Consider the following 18,998-nt stretch of genomic DNA (forward strand, 5'->3'; position numbering starts at 1 on the left):
AGCAATATCCACACATGAGAAAATCATTACCTTTGGTCAAAAGTGAGATTCAAAAGCAGAAAAAAGAATAAAAAATATCCACTTCATCTCTTTTAATTTACAGAATGTGCAGAAGTTGTATAGCACATGAGTTCAATTATCCTTTCAACCCCTGCCCAACCTCAGGCTTAATGACCCTGTCCATTACAGACTATTTCATATGGTGCAGAGTTGCTTAACGGCACGCAATGTCATTTTTTTCTTTTGGGAAAAGTTATGGGCTGCCCTACTTTTCTGCAAATTTCTATCTAGAGGCTTCCTATTATACTCGGAACATTAAAGCAAATTATACTGCACTGAAAACAAAAAAACAACAACAACACAACAACCAATTACTCAAAGAACAAAAACAACCACTCACATAATTTTGCCTTTTTTGCAAGGCAAGATGATTCATGAGTAAAAACTAAATGGAGGCTCTTCTTGCTATTTGTGTTTTTCACTTCTTAAATGCTATTTCTGGGGTTAGGAAACCACCTGGCTGATTGTGTTTGGCAGCCACCTAGTTTTCAATGAGAGAATAAAATGTAAATATCCCCGTTAGAGCCAGCTGACCTATATTATTTGTTTTTTGCATAGGTAAGCATTTGTCAGGGTCTGTCCTTTCCTCAGATAAACCATGTGCACATACTGGGAAGTCAAAAAAATGCAGACCATGCACAGGCCCAGTGCACCAAGATGTTTTGCCTTCTCCAGCTCCTGCTAGGGATTTAAATGGAAACACTTTAGATCTAGATTATCTATGAAAGGTTAAAGTGGCCACCTGCTGTCCTTCATGCTTTCTCTGAATAATTCATGTAAAATGACGAGCCAAAGATGCAGTCTTTACAGCTACGCTTTTCATTATAGATTACCATATTAATATGCAATTTTCTGAAGCCTTACCAATAAAATTGTGAAATAGTGGCTTTTGGGGAAAAATTATTACCCCTCATCATGCTTAGTATGTAATGTTTTGCTCTCCAGCAACATCAAGCCTAATTTGCTTGATATTTCTGCAGCTACTGCAACACTGTTCATACCTATGCGCTAACATGCTGTATCTATTTGGTCATTATGGGATTAAACAGACATTCGGCTCAGCAATGAAGGCCATTTACTGTATGTTTTTTAGAAGCCAGTGCTGAATTTGTCCTGTTAATGCAGAAGATGAACAGACTGTATCACATTGTGCTTTGGTGAGATTGAAATATCCCTCTGTGAAATCAATCTGCTACTACAGTGAAACTACTCCCACCTATCATGCCTGCAGTATACACTGTAATCACAGCCATCACTTCTCTAAGATCAAGCGAGCTCAAGGAGCTAATAGCAGCTTTGTGGGATAACACAGAACCAAATGAATGATTTTGACTGTTTTCTCTTCCTTTTGACCCTTGCCTCCCTATGAAACCACAGCCGTAGATTGAACTCTTGTGCGGTTTTACACAGGAGATCAAAGAGGTACTGGAGTTGCTTTTTTTTTGCAGCAATGTGCAGAGATCCCACATCAATATGTGGTTTTAGACATGGAATAATAATGAATAGATGTGGTGTAATTCTCTGCATTCAACTTTTAGTAATTAATGCAACTTACTGGTGAACACTTGGTAAATGTTTTCAGATTTTGTGGAGAGAGAAAAGGACCAGTTTGAGGTTAACATGACTAACTTATATATCAAAAAATTTTAACTGTGTGTATGTCACTGAATAATTTTGTAAAAAATGGTGAAACGGTGAGTGAAATTATTTCTCCAATACTTGTATGTATGCAGATGTATGCAAAATCATATAAAAAATAATCATATTAAAAGAACACTGTATTAGACCCAGTGTTGAGGAAGTGTAGCTTTGCAAGCTACCAATTACTTGTGGAAAAAGTTGAACTACAGTAAAGCTACCCTACGAAGAGATCTAGTTTTGTTAACTAAAGCTGCTTAGAAAAAGTAGTTCAAACTACTTAGCATTTATCCATGATGACCGTGTGAGCACTGAGCAACACCAGCTCTTGGCTTTTGCACATGCCCTATAAAAAGGCCACGTGTGTGGTGTGGACTGCCTGATAAACGCATTGCCTGGACATGTCTTCACAGTGGTCAAATGGGGTTCAACTACAGTAGCAAAGCAATCGCAAAATAAAAAAATTTAAAAATCATTCCTTTCCCTTTATGACCTAAAATTGTAGGTTTGGTAGTTAACTACATAAAAACGAGAAAAAGTAATTTTTCTACTGGAATCACTTTACACATATGAATGTAGCTGAACTACCGGCAAGTAGTAAATATAGTTAAACTTCTAGTTTAATTATATGTACTTCACTACTCCCCAACACTGATTAGACCTTATAAATTGAGGATCATTTTGATTTGATTTTAACACTTCTTTCAATCATACGAGTTATATACAAAGGGGGCTCATGATATCCACAAAACAAGTTAATATTCTCTGTATCAATGTAGCTGACACCCTAGTTTACTCCCATCACCCTCTGACCTATTTTAAAATCAGTGAAGGGTGGAAGAACAACAGGGAGAGTTTGGCTGAGATAATTTTAATTTTCCTCCCTCTGCCAGGGGAACAACTCCCCAGTAGTCAGCTATCGGGGTCGGGACCCACATTTTGGACAGCCAAACACTGTCCTAGCATATATGCGTAGAGGGCATTATGGATTATTTCACATTTAATAACATGTCAAAGTCAAAGCAGATTTGTATGAGCCACAGTCCACCAAGCAAGACAGAGGCTCAGGCTGCTGCTGATAGTGATGCTGCTGCTGGCACGTGGCTAGTGGTCAGCCCTGCTGAGCTAGCTAGAATGATAAAGCCAAAGGGGCTCTATAGACGATGATTGAGGGAGTGGATTGGTAGTATATATGCTCCTAATGCCCTCCTATCCTAAGTGAAATTTGGTTGCTAATGCATTTTTCCGATTCTACTGCCAACATTTCACAGCCCCATATTATTAAGTTTTGCATTAATGCCTGATGCTGTTGTCCACCCCGGAAAGTATTCACAGCGCTTTACTTTTTCCACATTTTGTTATGTTACAGCCTTATTCCAAAATAGATGAAATTCATTTTCTACCTCAAAATTCTACACACAATACCCCATAATGACAAAGTAAAAAAAGTGTGCTTGAAAGTTTTGCAAATATATTAAAAATAAAAAACAAAAATAATCACATGTACATAAGTATTCACAGCCTTTGCCATGACACTCAAAATTGAGCTCAGGTGCTTCCTGTTTCCACTGATTATCCTTCAGATGTTTCTACAACTTGATTGGAGTCCACCTGTGGTAAATTCAGTTGATTGGACATGATTTGGAAAGGCACACACCCGTCTATATAAGGTCCCATAGTCGACAGTGCATGTCAGAGCACAAACCAAGCCATGAAGTCCAAGGAATTGTCTGTAGACCTCCAAGACAGGATTGTATGTAGGCACAGATCTGGGGAAGGGTACAGAAAAATTTCTGCAGCATTGAAGGTCCCAATGAGCACAGTGGCCTCCATCATCCGTAAATGGAAGAAGTTTGGAACCACCAGGACTCTTCCTAGAGCTGGCCGCCCGGCCAATCTGAGTAATCAAGGCAGAAGGGCCTTAGTTAGGGAGGTGACCAAGAACCCAATGGTCACTCTGACAGTGCTCCAGTATTGCTCTGAACCTTCCAGAAGGACAACCATTTCTGCAGCACTCCACCAATCAGGCCTGTATAGTAGAGTGGCCAGACGGAAGCCACTCCTCAGTAAAAGGCACATGACAGCCCGTCTGGAGTTTGCCAAGAGGCACCTGAAGGCCTCTCAGACCATGGGAAACAAAATTCTCTGGTCTGATGGAACAAAGATTGAACTCTTTGGCCTGAATGCCAAGCATCATGTCTGGAGGAAGCCAGGCACCGCTCATCACCTGGCCAGTACCATCCACAGTGAAGCATGGTGGTGGCAGCATCATGCTGTGGGGATGTTTTTCGGCAGCAGGAACTGGGAGACTAGTCAGGGTCGAGGGAAAGATGAATGCAGCAATGTACAGAGACATCCTTGATGATAACCTGCTCCAGAGCGCTCTGGACCTCGGACTGGGGCGAAGGTTCATCTTCCAACAGGATAACGACCCTAAGCACACAGCCAAGATAACAAAGGAGTGGCTTAAGGACAACTCTGTGAATGTCCTTGAGAGGCCCAGCCAGAGCTCAGACTTGAACCCGATTGAACATCTCTGGAGAGATCTGAAAATGGCTGTGCACCGACACTCCCCATCCAAACTGATGGAGCTTGAGAGGTTCTGCAAAGAAGAATAGGAGAAACTGCCCAAAAATAGGTGTGCCAAGCTTGTAGCATCATACTCAAAAAGACTTGAGGTTGTAATTGCTGGCAAAGGTGCTTCAACAAAGCATTGAGTAAAGGCTGTGAATACTTATGTATGTGTTATATTTTAGTTTTTTATTTTCAATAAATTTGCAAAAATTTCAAGAAAACTTTTTTCACTTTGTCATTATGGGGTATTGTTTGTAGAATGTTGAGGTAGAAAATGAATTCAATCCATTTTGGCATTTCAGCACCTCAGCCAGAAAACACCTGCGTGGGTGTGCAGGGTTTTCATCATTTGATATTGTCATTACTTCCTCCTTAAGAATTGCACTAACTGGAATTAGAAAAGGCACATTCATCCTGTGATTGTCAACCACTTAGTGTATTGTGATGCAGATCTAACATTTCCATTTTCTATCTGAATTTAGATGACATTGCAGCCTTGGCTGAGGGACATGTACAGCTGCTAACCATTCATGGTTAGTGGAACCAGATGAAGTTTCTGACTGCTCCACCTGAGCCTTTGAACCCACACAATCATAGATCAGCTTTTATGTTGTCTTGTAGTGTATTGTTGTTGCCACTGTACAGATATGATAATGAGATTAATTGCTGGTGCAATAAATATACACACACTCACTCTAGTCTGAGGGTTCACTAGTGAAAGCCTCACACACCTTGCATTCTGGTACATATAGGCACCAGGCACCTCTCTGAGCACTAAGATCTGAGCAGAATTTGTCTAGATGAATGGCACTAATAGTTTTAATGGACTCCTAATGGAGGTCTATAAGATTACAAGCCAAATACATCCTCATTTGATATTATCAAATGATGTAGGTCATGTCTAAATGATCAGTTATATGGTTTTCTAAATGTTAAAAGAACTGCAGATTCAAAAGCTAATGGTAATGATTGTAGATAAACATCTTTATGTTGTAAATACTGCACAATTTTAGTATTGTTCTGACCCTATACAAACTTATGGAAGCATCAGTTACTTGCAAAAACTAAAAAGATCAAAGTACCAAACACAATCCAATCAACATTACACATGAAATATCAAATTGATCTTTCTTACTGTGTTGTTTCCGTTCCCATTTAAATGTAAGCCGCTGTCAAAGAGAGGAGAGGACACTCTGCTGTGATCCGTGGACAGCCCAGGAGAACCTGAGAAAACAGTGAAGAATCACTTTTCGAACATTTAGTCAAACTTCACATTGTGTCTTATTTCAATTTTTAAGAAACAAAGAAAATAAGCCTCATACACCGTTTTTCAGTTTATTTTAAGGTTTATTATTGACTGCTGTCCTGCCTTGAAAGCGTACAGTGTAGCTTGCAGACAGCATCCAAAAGAGATAAATGCTGCTCTTTGATTTGATATTAGCTTGGCGTTAGAGGACCTGATTACTGATTCGGTCACACTCAGTAAAGTGAGGCAAACAGCTCCTGGCCTCTCCTGCTTGTCATTCGTGCCATGGTAAAACAATGCCTTACAGAGAAATCGACTTGAGCCATTTCTTTCTCAGGCAACAAAACACGATTCACTGGCCAAACACCCTACAGCAAAACCTGAGCATGTCCTCACTGACACCTTCCTATGAATGTTAACTTTCCCACAAGATATGAGGGTTAGATTTCACATCTCACTCTGAATTTGAGAGAATATGGTGGTTTATCAACTGAGCTATAAATATTCATAAACTTCTATTAGTATTGATTATTTTTCTACATCTGTTTCATCATTACGTCTCCATAATTAAGTTAATTGTACAAAATGATCATTATGTTTGCCAGTAGAGACTAAAGTCATTTGTATCACAGGACATTCATTCATTTTTTTGCTTACAGCTAATTCCTAAGACAACAGTTATTGGTGGTTCAGCAGTCTGGATGTTGTCATACACAACTGTGAACATCTGAAGCCCCAGATGTAATGTTTAGTTCCCATGTGCTACAGACTTTGATGATGCTCCCGTCACATTGGTGTTGGCTGAAAGCTTAAATGTACAGTTCAACATTTTGGGAAATACACTGTCAGTTAAAAATAGAGCTTGAGCCAGGTGATGGTTAGCTTAGCATTAAGACTTGAACCAGGGGTAAACACATAGCCTGGCTTTGTCCCAAGGTAACAAAATTTGCCAAGCAGCACCTTTAAATCTTGTATCATATTTGTTTGTTCTGTACAAAAAATAGAAAATTACAAGTTGTTCTAGCCAGGCTAGCTGTTCGCCCCTGCTTTCAGTCTCTATTCTAAAATAAGTTAAAGTTACATCCAAAAAACATCCTCTAGCTTTTTCCTGAGCCTTCAACCACATTTCATGTTCTTCATGAGTCTCCCCTGTAGTGAAGATTTAATGTTGGTCAACATATCTGTTAAATGATTGGATCATACTTTACATACTCCAAGGCCCTGAAATCCTGTTTATCTGTCTGATGTCACATTTTCTGCCACTGTTGGGCTCAGTTAAAAAAGGCGACTTCACATCTGTCTGAGCACCAATCAGAATTTACCAATATTTTAATTGAAATCTGATGACAGTCCTTGGGTTGTTCGCGTTTGTTCAGTCAGTAAACAAACAATCAAACAGAGTTGCAACTAATGATAATTTTCATAATCTAATAATTTGCCTTATTTTTTTTTAATTAATCATTTGGCCAAGTGTAAAAAAAGTTAACCAACCTACAGTCCAAAACACAAAAATACTCTAGTTATAAATAATATGTAGAGATATGCCACTTGATCAAACCACCCACAATAAATGTTTCTCCACTCCAATAAGTAAGGAAGTATGTAATTAAAACCTTTCAAATCACAGTAAGTAGTAAAGTACAGTGACAAGAAAAAGTATGTGAACTCTTTGGAATCACCTGGTTTTCTTTATTAACTGCTCATAAAATGTAATTTGATTTTCATCGAAGTTGCAAGATAAACACAGTGTCACTGAGTTAATGTCACATAAGCAATTATAATATTTGTTTCTTTATTTAACACAGACAGTAAACAGCTGGTGGAAAAAAAGTAAGTGAACCCTGGTTAAACCTCCTTTTGCACCAATAACTAGCTCTTGCAGTAGCAGCTGATCGGACCTGTACAATGTTCAGGAGGAATTCTGGACCGTTCTTCCTACAGAGCAGCTGCAGCTCAGGTATATTCTGAGGATGTCTGGTGTGAGTGGCTCTCTACAGGTCATTTCACAGCATCTCTACTGGATTAAGGTCTGGGCTCTGGCTGGGACACTCCAAAAAGTGGATTTTCTTTGTTTGAAGTCATTCTGTTGTAGATTTACTTTGATGTTTAGGGTCATTGTCCTTTTAGGGAGAGTAGCCACAGTACTATATCATCTCCATTTATAGAATGTGGACTGAAGAATATCTAAAGTCTTTGAGATGACTTTGTAACCCTTTCCAACTTCATGCAAATCAATAATTCTTGATCCTTAGTCTTGTGAGATCTTTTTTGCAGTTCATATCAGCAGATGCTTCTTATGCATAGCAAACTCTGACTGTTTTTCAGTCAAGTCAAAGTAGCTCTAACCCAAACGTCCAATCTTGTTTCATTGATTGGACTCCAGGTTTGATAACTCATGACTCCAATTAGCTTTTCTTAATGCCATTAGGCGAGGGGTTCACATACTTTTTCCAGCCTACACTCAATGTTTAAATTATGTCTTTAATATGGAAAAGAACAATACAATGATGTGAGTGTTATTAGTTCCCCTCTGCACGGTTTAAAGTATGTAAAAATACTCTGCTACGATTAATTTTTTGTTTAACATGGTTTTCGGAAAAAAACTCATCCACATTTACTTCTTTATTAAGAAACTGTGTCCACCACTGCAGCTTGTGCTAAGTTCACCATTGAAAGAACAGTGTGCATCAAGTTTAACATTACAGGAAACATTGGAGAGACTCTGCCACATGTTTAAGCCTCAGACGGACCCAGGCTCAGATGAGGAGTCAGTATCAGAATAACTCTTACTCTCTATACTGACAAGCTTTTGGGTTTCTTTTGCCCCCTTTTGAAAGTTGACAGGTGTGCAGTTCCAAGGTGGAAATACTCAGCGATGACTGTTTATTTCTCTCATGATATGTCTTGTATCATAAAAAAGTGTGGACATGTTAACAAGGTTAACAAGGTCATTGGAGGGGGTCTTTAAATGGATTAAATGATTTACTCATGATCATAACTTGGATGAAGATCTGACCATAATTTAGGACAAATTTATACATAAATGAAGATAACTCTGAAGGGGTCCCTTACTTTTTCTTGCCACTGTTGTCCCATTTACTTTAAAACCATAAAATTGACAAACTTTTCACAATTTGCCATTTTTGTCTTTTGAACCGCTTCAATTTCTCACCTCCCTCACCAGCATACCTTATTTCTCACCTCTTATCGGCGCCACATGAATGATTTTAGTTTCACTGTTTTCATCTTTTCAAGATGCTGAAGGTAAGTACAGGAGCAGGGGGCTTCAGCTCTGGGTGTTGCTGCAATCACTGCTCAGGCCACTGAGCATGACAATTTTTTACTTTGAAATAAAATCTCATCAACTGAACAGCTTTAAAGCGTTAAGCTGAGTAAAAAGGCAATCTCCTACAAATATTTATACAGTTTAAGAAATAGATTATTGCTTTATTGCTAAAATGCTCAATGAATCAAAGTTTATTGTGAACTTACATGGCATCAAAATGACTTGACTCTTACCTAAAGGCAGTTTTAGAAATGATGGAACTTCTCGCAGGTACCGAACAGTGATGGTGACCTCATCTCCTGCGGTACGCAAGAGGTGAACCTGACAAGAGCGAGAGAAGGAGAGAGAGGCTGTGATGGAGATATATAGCCAGCAAAAGAGAGAACGATTGTGAGTGATGCAGTGAAATAAAATGTAATCTCACATAAATGAAACAAGCCACGTTCATGTCAAACTGTACACAGCGCGGAGCAAACAAAATGTAACAGGAGATGAGTGAAGAATATGTAATCATAAGTTCAAGCCTGACTCAAGAGGCTTCACTTAAATCATCAAAAGTGGAACTTCAAGGCCGGCGTCTCTCTTTTCTGACACGCGATGGCAAAGTGACAGCTGACAACACAAAGTAATTACACTCTGATTATCTGAAGTCTAAGTGATACAGAATATGTCCTCGAAGATGTTGAGTCATAGTTTCAGACAGGCATTCAAGTAAGCTTAGGTTAAAAGGAAGAAATATCAAATCTGTCTTCCATGCATCTTGGAAAGGAGAGAAAACTAGAATTACTGCCTTGTGGTTGTACAATTACATCCCTGTTTAGACAGAGTCGTATGGCTAAAAAGTGTTTTGTGAGGTCACAATGACCTTGACCTTTGACCACCAAAATCTAATAAATTCGTCCTTGTGTCCAAGTAAATGTTTGTACCAAATTTGAAGAAATTCCAGATTACATTCAAAAGGCCAAAACCACATTTTGTGAGGTCACTGTGACCTTGACCTTTGACCACCAAAGAGTAATCAACTCAATCGTCCTTGAGTCCAAGTGAATGTTTGTGCTTAATTTGAGGAAGTTCCATCAAGGCGTTACTGAGATATCGTGTCCACGAGAATGCTTCCGGACCTGGCTGTCGCTGGTGTGGAGGTATAATAAACTAGGAAATGAGATGCTTGTATGTAAAATGTAATGTGTAAAGTCATTTTTACATCTCCACTACCCTAAATGCACATCTGTTACCAGGTTTCTTGCTATCCTCTCCTACAATGTGCGGTTCATGGTTCTTGTTGCTTCATCCTGTGCATCTGTCAGTGCTGGGAGTGTGAACGCCTGCCGTTAAAAGCCCTGGATTTGCTTCTTAAGAGAAACTCCTCATTAAATGTTTTGATGCTCTGCAGGTGAATATAGTGAACAGCTGTTTGGGGGAGAGACAGGAGTTGACAGACATGGGGGGCAGGGTGTGTGTGGGAGATGGGGGATGGTGGCAGAGAATAAGGGTAATATTTAACAAAGCGAGAAGCTAAATTGGAGGGAGAAATTGAGCATGTGTAAAAAGTCTGCCAAATATTACCACCCTCAATTCCTGTGCAGCTTTTGATACGGATCTACTGCTTTTCAATCTTTTCAATTTGTCACAGCGTGAACCAAAAGAAAAACAGCTTCCTGCCAAGATGACAACTCAGATTGTTGAGGCGCACCTCTGTGTTGATAACCACTGGGATTAGGTGTTAAACCTGGGAGACGGATGGAACAGCAAAGGATGGATGGAGCAGAGTATTAGCTTTTTTTATTACAAATATACTCACAACTTCCTCATGAGTACAGTGTTCTACATTTATGCCGTTGACCTAAAGAAACCAACAGAGAATGGAGAAGCAAATAAGTAAATATATAATGGAGAAAGTGTGTAATTTAGTAACTCTGTGCTCATTTGGTACAGGGTTGAGGCCAGAGGCTTGGCCACGGTTGGCACAGGATGTGATGGGCATCCCTGTTGCTTCCCAACCAGAGTCAGAAGGTGATAGGTAGTTGGCTTGTTAGTATGATGGACAGATTACTGAACAGGCATACCGGGTTCAGGCCCTGGGCCCTTGGAGTGCGCCTGTGTTAACCTAACTGTTTGACTTTCTATCAGGAAATCTTGTCAAACCACCAGAAAACAAGACACAGATGACCTCAAAGAGACACAAAATAACCAGAAACAGCCACAAAGAGATGCACAGAAACACAAAACAATCGCTAATAGTCACAAAGTGATAAAAAAGAAACAGAAAACAATCACAAAGAGATATAAAATGACTAAAAGCAAAAATGGTCACACAACAACCAAAAAGAAAAAAATGGCCACAGAGATGCAGAACCATGAATAGGCATAACTTGATCTCAAAGAGAAGCAAAACAACTACAGAGATGCAACAAGGAGACCCGAAATGACCAACAACTAAAGGACACAAAACAACTGCAAACAATGCTTTCAGTTTGCTCTTATGAGGGAGCAGCAGGAGCCTGCTGTCTCATCGTCCATGCTTTGCTGTACAATATTTACATTGACATATTTAGTTTTTTTTATTTGGTGGACATTGATTATACTGAATCAAATGTAACCATTAATAATGTCAAGAATATTACTGTCAATTTAAATTTTGAGTCTTAACATTTATATATATATATATATATATATATATATATATATATATATATATATATATATATATATATATTTTATTTTATTTTTTTTTACAAATAAGTAAAAATTTCAAAATTTTATCTAAAAATCAGTGAACCTGCCCTCTCATAGCTTACTCTGCAGTTTGACAATTCGGATAAGTCATTTTGCAAATAAACACTGTATGAAATAGTGGTGATCCAAAGGTGGAAGCAATTGCAAATTAATTCATAATAACTTCCAGTATGAATCTTAATATTGTTATGCTGTCCAATGAATCTACTTGATATTCTAGATAAACAGCACTCCCAGTAAACCTGCCAGACAGATTTAAATGAACTTTTTTAAAGATAACATGAATCTCATTAGTAAATACTAGACACTTTTTGTGTTTTGATGATTAGAATGAACAAAAGCTATAATTTATCAATGACCTCATGATTAATACACCACAGCGTCTATGACAGTGAGATGTTTATTTAGTTAAACTGAAATAGCAATAGTGATAGTGATGATCTGATCACAGTGTTATCTTTTCAAAAGAGCAAAAATATTAAAAGACACATTTGATTAAAATCATGCATTTCAAAAAAAATAATTACATTCCTATTCCTTCAATGAAATTACATTCTGTCAAAATAAAAGAGGGTCGAAATTAAGGTGCAACAAGTTGCCACTCTTGGCTGTGACCCAAATCAACCTCGGAGCAAAACAAGTCACAAACTGGTGTACCAACCTGCAGCACAGCATCCCCGACGAATAGCTTCCCCGACTGATCGGCTGCAGGCGTCAATTGTCAAGTGTCAGAGGTTAATGAAAACATTAGAAAATAATTGCTCATTTCATACATGGTAATGTGGTGGAAATAGCAATCAATGTCTCTGTCTAACTAATCTCAGGCAACATCCTACAGCTCAGAGAAAGAACACAGGAAAGCATGAAATTTGAAACTAATCAGGATATAAACTCATTTGCGGCGGCATGGGAGGAAACAATGAAAGCTCTGTTGTGAAAAGATTTGTAAAGCTCTGAGAAGAGGGCTCTTAGCATCCTCTGGGATATGAAGACATGATTCACTCGTATCCAAAAAGGCATTAAGAGGGATGTGGGCAAAAAGACAAATTACAGGAAAATGATTCACATGATGCTTTGATTTTGCATCCCAGCAGGATACTGAGAGGTCATCGGTTCTTCCAATTTAACTGACAAACATGATTAAAGTATTTTCTTGTCCATCTAACAAACAGCATGGTCACATTTGCTCTTCCACACTGGCTACTGTTTAGTCTTCATACTGTTTCTCTTTGCATAGTAATTTGTAGGCAGGCATGCTGATCGTGAATAACTGCCCCAGTGGAAACACAATACAAAATGAATAATAAATGCAAAACACACACACAACTTTCCCTTTTCTTTGAAAGATCTCATTATACAGTCATCACCCCACTGAACAGAGCTTATGCTTAGTTTGATTACTCTACCAGTAGGTGTACATGAAGAGCCCAACCTCTAAAACAAATTTTAAAAAAGCAGTTCCACGTTTTGGCAAATATGCTTAGTCGCTTTAGAGTTAGACTGGAAAATTGATACCAATCTCATGTCTGTGCTTTAAGTAAACTGAACTTGTGTAGCGTACATCTCTAACACTGACTTGTTTGACAGCGTCTCTTGCTTGTATAACCCATACCTGAACAGAAAGGTATAAACTAGGTTGTAAAGGAAGTTACATACTGAAGGGAACAATACCTCCAGAGGCCGTGTCCTCACAGTGAGGTTGCCTGTCAGTAAATGTGTTCACTGACTGTATCTGGCAACCTGAGTTATAGAAAAACTAAGACTGTAGGTGGAAGTTAACAAGACTCTATTACTGCGGTGGTCTTACAAACCTAAAACTCAAGTAAAGGATTTTACTTGCTTATACTGCTTTTCCAAAGAAAAATGTCCGAGACATCCTGTTGAACCTATTACAATGTCACTTAAGTCCCTTTGAAATATAGGTTATGATCCAAAAGACTTAATTGACACTTAGTAAATTTGTTCTGTCTCCTCCAAGGATAAACTTAAAAACAGAAAAGCAAAAATTACCAAGCCAGACCAATGACCTCAAAAGTTGGTGTCACTGTGACGGCTGCCTGTTATATGTTGCTGATGGCCTAAAATGTTTTGGCTAGCTGGGGACACTATAAATTTATGCTTCAGATTATATTGATCTGCATGATACAATGATACAATGCAAGAAATCCTGGGTTTTAAGTTTTTTTAAATAAGTAGTGCCAGCTGGGTTTCATTAACCTATTACACAAACTGCCAAACGCACAACAGGGTTCGGCAGGATTTGTGCTAAGCTAGGCTAAACACATCCTCCAGCCACATACTTAACACACAGACTCATTTCAATCTTGGAAATAAAACAAATATGAGTATTTCCCAAAATGTTGAACTTCCTTTACACAGATACCTCTCCCTCCACTGATGACCCAATCCTTTGACCCTGTCTCCTCTTTGATCATGTCCTAAACTGTTACATATTTCTGCCAGGGGTGTGAAAATCAATAATGCTCTCAAAATGCTCAGCATTTCATTTTGACTTTAAATGTCACCTGTAAAATCTGTTTCTAATTTCAATAACATTTCTGTGATCTATGTGACATTTAACACTCCACTGAAAACCATTCCAAAGGACACATTACAGTAGTGACATGAAATACTTTCTTACCTACTTGATCTTTGAAAATCTTTGATATAACCACAGGCACGTTGTGCTCTGCACCTCCCTGAGAAAGCAGGAGAGAAAGATGAGAATAGTTATTGAGTTTCGGTTGTGAAATTTGCTGCCAAAACTGCTTTCTCAGACAAACAGCCATCTCTGCATCCCAAAGCCTTTTCATTTCTACTTTAGTCTCTCTATAATCAAAACTTATCTGCTTACTTTGATGCTTAAGCCGAGACCGCCAGTCGCTTGTCTCCGCAGTACAACAGTTCTGTGCTTTAGAAAGTGGGAGTTTCTTATTGGCAAAAGGATATTTTGAACATTGAAATAGTATTCAGGAGTTATGCAGCAGGAATTACAATGCAAGTCTCGAGCCCTCAGGCGCACTTACATTTACTTGGGATTCACTGCCACTTGTGCAAACCACATCCAGCTTCTGTATGGTTAATACCTCTTTGGTCAATTTCAGGCAGACATCATAGGTATTGTTGGTCTCCTCATTGTACAGCAAAGCAATTCCAGATTTTGTCTGTTGGAATTGAGAAGAGCATTGACATTTTGCCAAGCAGAGCAATTATGTACACAATGAACATTTTAATCCTCTTTTCTCAATGTGTCATTTGTGTACCCTATTCTGCCGGTCTATTTTTGGGTTAATTGGTTTTCCTTGACGATGTGAAAGAGTGAACCTTTGTGTAAGAGGAAAAAAAAAGAATTGCACACTTTGAATTTCACATCTTTACCTTGCAAAAAAAGTTCAGGCAGTTGTTAGACAATTCGACTTTGACGACAGAAATGACGACAATAGCCAATTCAGATAAAGGAACACAGCTCAGATGTCCCACTTCACATTATGATGATCTCTGTGTAGGTGAAGATTTCACAATTGCCAGTAAACATAACACTTTGCAGCTCAATCCCACTCTTGAATTTAATGCATTTTCTCTGATCTTTCACTGCTCAGTACTATCTGCAAATACCAAACGAAAAACAGCCAAACCCTTGAGCTGCTCTAATGAATTAGAAACAGCCTGAACTTTTTTTGTCTACAGATTAAGTGAATGACTGCCAGATAGAGTTTTACAAAGCTGTGAGTCATATTTCAGATAGTACAGCTCAGTGGCTCATAAATCTGACATGCCAAACACTCATTTAAAATGAGCTTAAGCACCGCTTTATTTCAAATGTGTTGTTTTAAATTGAAATTAAAAATTGGATGCTGGGGATATTGTTACTTTTTTTTTTTTTCATCTGAGACTTAACGATGCTATAACTGTTGACATTTGGGATTTGTTTCTTCCGTATTTTTACTATTACCAATTAGAACTACATGTCACATTTCAGCCCTTTTCCCTGTAGCATCATCATCTGTTTTCACTGCTTTTCACACATTCTCAGGAACAGCATGTGCTGTTCAGGTGTTTCATCTTACTCAGGTTATTAGGAGGCCTGTCTTGTGCTTGTTGTCAGTTTATTGGTCATTATGACTATAAGCAGCAATTTGTATAAGTGTTGTGTGTTTATTGACCTCCGAAGCACAAACATATTTAGGCAAGGCATCTTTATTTACATAGCACATTTCATACCAAGGCAACTCAATGTGCTTTACATAAAGACAAAAAAGAACAGCATAAAACAGCATCAAAACAAAAGAAAACACAGAGTTAAAAGCAGGGGCAAAAAAGTAAAATAAAAGAAAATAGAGTTTTAAGTTCTTAAAAAGAGCTCAGCTATAAGCACATGAAAAGAGAAATGTTTTTAACCTGGATTTAAAAACCAAATCAGCATTCCATTTTTTTTTTTTTTTGGGGGGGGGGGGGGTATAGTTTGATAGGACAGTAGAGAGTGACAGGAAAGGGACAGAGAGAGGGGGAATGACATGCAGGAAATTGTCATGCCATTCGGGAGTGGAACCGGCGACTTGCCTGCTAAGAGCATGTGCGCCCATGTGGTATGTGCCCTAACCACTCGGCTATCAGGTCACACCAGAATTACTATCTTTAATCATGCTGGCAGCATGGCAGTCCACCACTTTGGTTACCTGTACTTTTAGTTTATTTATTAATTAATTTAATTAGAACAGCATAAGCATTTTAGCATAACACATTAAACTATGACGGTGAACAAAGTAAACACCATCTGCTAAACACCAACATGTTAATGTTAAACTTTAGCCATAGATGGTGTTAGAACCTGGGCATGTTTGAGGAATGACCCTGGATCTCAAAGATTTAAAAAAAAAAAAAAAAAGTCTATTCATTAGGCATTCCAATAGTGCATTAAAATTCTTGAAAATAATTATAATATTGATCCAAAACCAAATACATTTTGCCTTTGTAGAACCTAGTTGCAAAGTCTTCAAGCCATAATTCATTTCCTCTGAAGCACCTGTATCAAGCATCTCTGCAGCTGATCTGCAGATGTATTCTAGCCTATTTCACTTTCAATAGCAAGTAGAAATGTCAAGCTAGCAAAAGGTCATTACAGCAACAACACAGGCGGCTAATCAGTTACTATTATCGTTCCCTTATCCTACAGAAAAAAGGATACTCAGTCAGTTTCAGTGCTAAGTTAAGTATTTAGTGGACACTAAACATCAGTGTGCCATTCTAAGATGTGTATGTGTATTCAAAGTATGCCACTGAGTAAATGACATATTCAAGAGGTTAAAATAACATGTTTTGTTCCTTCTTTCAGTGTGTATTAATGACAAGTGGACATTAAATAGAAGGTGTAGAAGACAAGGTAATGATTAAATTAGACCCATGGCATAAATAAAGTACATAAATCACATGTAAATTAATGTAGGACAATAAAACAGTTTTTTAAAAAAAACAAAACAACAAAAAAATATGTTAACTAGGTAAAGAGTTTCTGTGAGGTTAGTACTGGGTAACCACCCATACAGTCTACAAGCTGTAGACTCCACAATCTTTAGCTAAGTCTTCTGGGGTACGTTGGGTTGTTGGGTTCTCTGTGTTATATATATTACTTGGCAAACTGACCCTGGTTAAACCTACTGGAAGTGCATGTTAAATAAAGTCAATAGTAAACTAGGCACCACATTCAATAAAGCCTGATATGGCATTTTTTTCTAATCTTTAGGCAGTAGCTGCTCCAGGCTATATCCTTTTGAAAATGACAGAACACAACAGTGAGATGCATAATTTCCTCAAGTTTTGTCGTGATCCTATCTGTGATGTCTAATACATCACATCAACAAACAATTATGTTCCCCACCCCACTGCCTCCCCTTTTATATTGGTCAATGTTTGACGATGCTATATTGAAGTGATGAGTTACATTGTTTGCACAAGCTTCATCAACATCCAGCCACATGAGTAATTGGGATTGATGGATGATATGACATAACCATATGAAAACACAACAGCCCTTATTTGATGGAAAAACAAAAGACACACACAAAAAAACAACTAAATATGCAAGGAGGGGATAAAATAACTGGAATACAAAAACAATGTAGTCCACACCAGCACCTGCAAAGGCCTCATAGATTACTATAGAGTAGGATCAGGATGTTTTAAACACAGTCTCACCAGGTATTAAGCATTATAGGCTTCACAAAGATGTGATTTATTGTAGTATGTCTGTTTGTATTTCAGTTATTGTGTCCACCCCCACTTTCATTTGATACTGTAGCAGGTTTAACCCACTAGGTTTTCCCTTTGGGCTGAAGTATTATCAAATGCCTCCTACAACACTGTTGATAATAAGTAGTGCACTGTGTAGAGTACCTTACAATTTTAACCCTTTTATTGGTGCTTTACACCATGCGTTTCCATGGTGTTTCAAAAAGAAAAAAAGAAATAAAAATTGTAAAAAAGTCAATGAGGACTTATTACTACTGATCCTTGGCTTGGATATTTATATTGCTAACACTCATCTCACATGGGCAAATTATTTTTCATATGTATAAGTGAATACTGAAGGTTATTTTAATATTGTTGTATTTTTGGCATGGCGGTAAAAGTAGGAACAGGAGGAGGAGAAAAATACAAATGTAGGTCGTTTGTTGTCCTGCAGTTGTTTTGAAGACAATATCTAGATTTCAGTAGAATAGCAGATGACTAACCATTTCATAGACAATGTATTCTTCAGAGGTCAGAGTGGGTGAATAAGGTTACAATCAGTATGTGAGTGAGGTCAACCAATTCTTTTTTTAAGAGACTTTGAAATGAAGGTCGTGCTCTGTTCCCACCACAGACGACAATTTTCATCCCAAGACCTTGTGGAAATATATAGTGGATGCATTCAAGATACACAAAAACAAGTGTAAAAGTTTGATGGCAGCCTACGTCAGTGACTTCACTGTCACAGTAGCTTCACTGTCAGGCAATGGCAAGACAAAAGTCTTTGGTCTTGTCACCAACAGATCACATATGACATTCACGTATACGTAAACAATCCCACAGCTAGAAACTTAACATAATTCTGTTGAGGAGGTTGACTGCACCACAGACAAAAAGACACATTTTATTTGGCTACTGACATTTTGAGGCAATAGCTACAAAGAGAATGAGAAACTAGTTTATTTGTGAACTTCACATCAAAAGCAAGAACACTTTCTAACAAACTGACAAACTCTTGACTAACTCAACTCAACTTTCATTTCCTAAAGAAAATCAGCCTTCTTAAAAATCTAACTTAAATTAAAATTCATTTTTGCTGAGAAATCAGGAAATAGCTTTATCCTCCTGCAATTATCACCCTTATGTATGTGTTTTCTTGAGGGGGCGTTCATTTTTGGTAACAAATGATGGTCAGGATTCAAATAACACAATAATGAGGTTACAGGACTACCT

At 38.1% G+C, this 18,998-nt stretch overlaps 1 protein-coding gene across 5 annotated transcripts in view; it reads right to left on the reverse strand.

Annotated features, from left to right (window-relative positions):
* sntg2 (syntrophin, gamma 2) overlaps positions 1-18,998 on the reverse strand; it is a 94,153-nt gene that overhangs the window by 53,009 nt on the left and 22,146 nt on the right. For 2 of the 5 annotated variants that reach the window (XM_071471220.1, XM_071471215.1), the window contains exons 2-8: positions 14,567-14,704; positions 14,395-14,451; positions 14,182-14,239; positions 12,202-12,245; positions 10,606-10,647; positions 9,038-9,125; positions 5,408-5,496 (exon numbers count right to left, since the gene is read on the reverse strand). In XM_071471220.1, coding sequence (XP_071327321.1) covers positions 5,408-5,496; positions 9,038-9,125; positions 10,606-10,647; positions 12,202-12,245; positions 14,182-14,239; positions 14,395-14,451; positions 14,567-14,704 — 516 coding nt within the window. The remainder of the gene's footprint in view (positions 1-5,407; positions 5,497-9,037; positions 9,126-10,605; positions 10,648-12,201; positions 12,246-14,181; positions 14,240-14,394; positions 14,452-14,566; positions 14,705-18,998) is intronic. The other 3 variants (XM_071471217.1, XM_071471218.1, XM_071471219.1) reach the window with 3 other exon arrangements.

This window comes from Trachinotus anak, unplaced genomic scaffold (genome assembly GCF_046630095.1).
Source record: "Trachinotus anak isolate AG129_WGS33_773 ecotype Australia unplaced genomic scaffold, CSIRO_AGI_Tana_v1 ptg000033l, whole genome shotgun sequence".
NCBI lineage: Eukaryota > Metazoa > Chordata > Actinopteri > Carangiformes > Carangidae > Trachinotus > Trachinotus anak.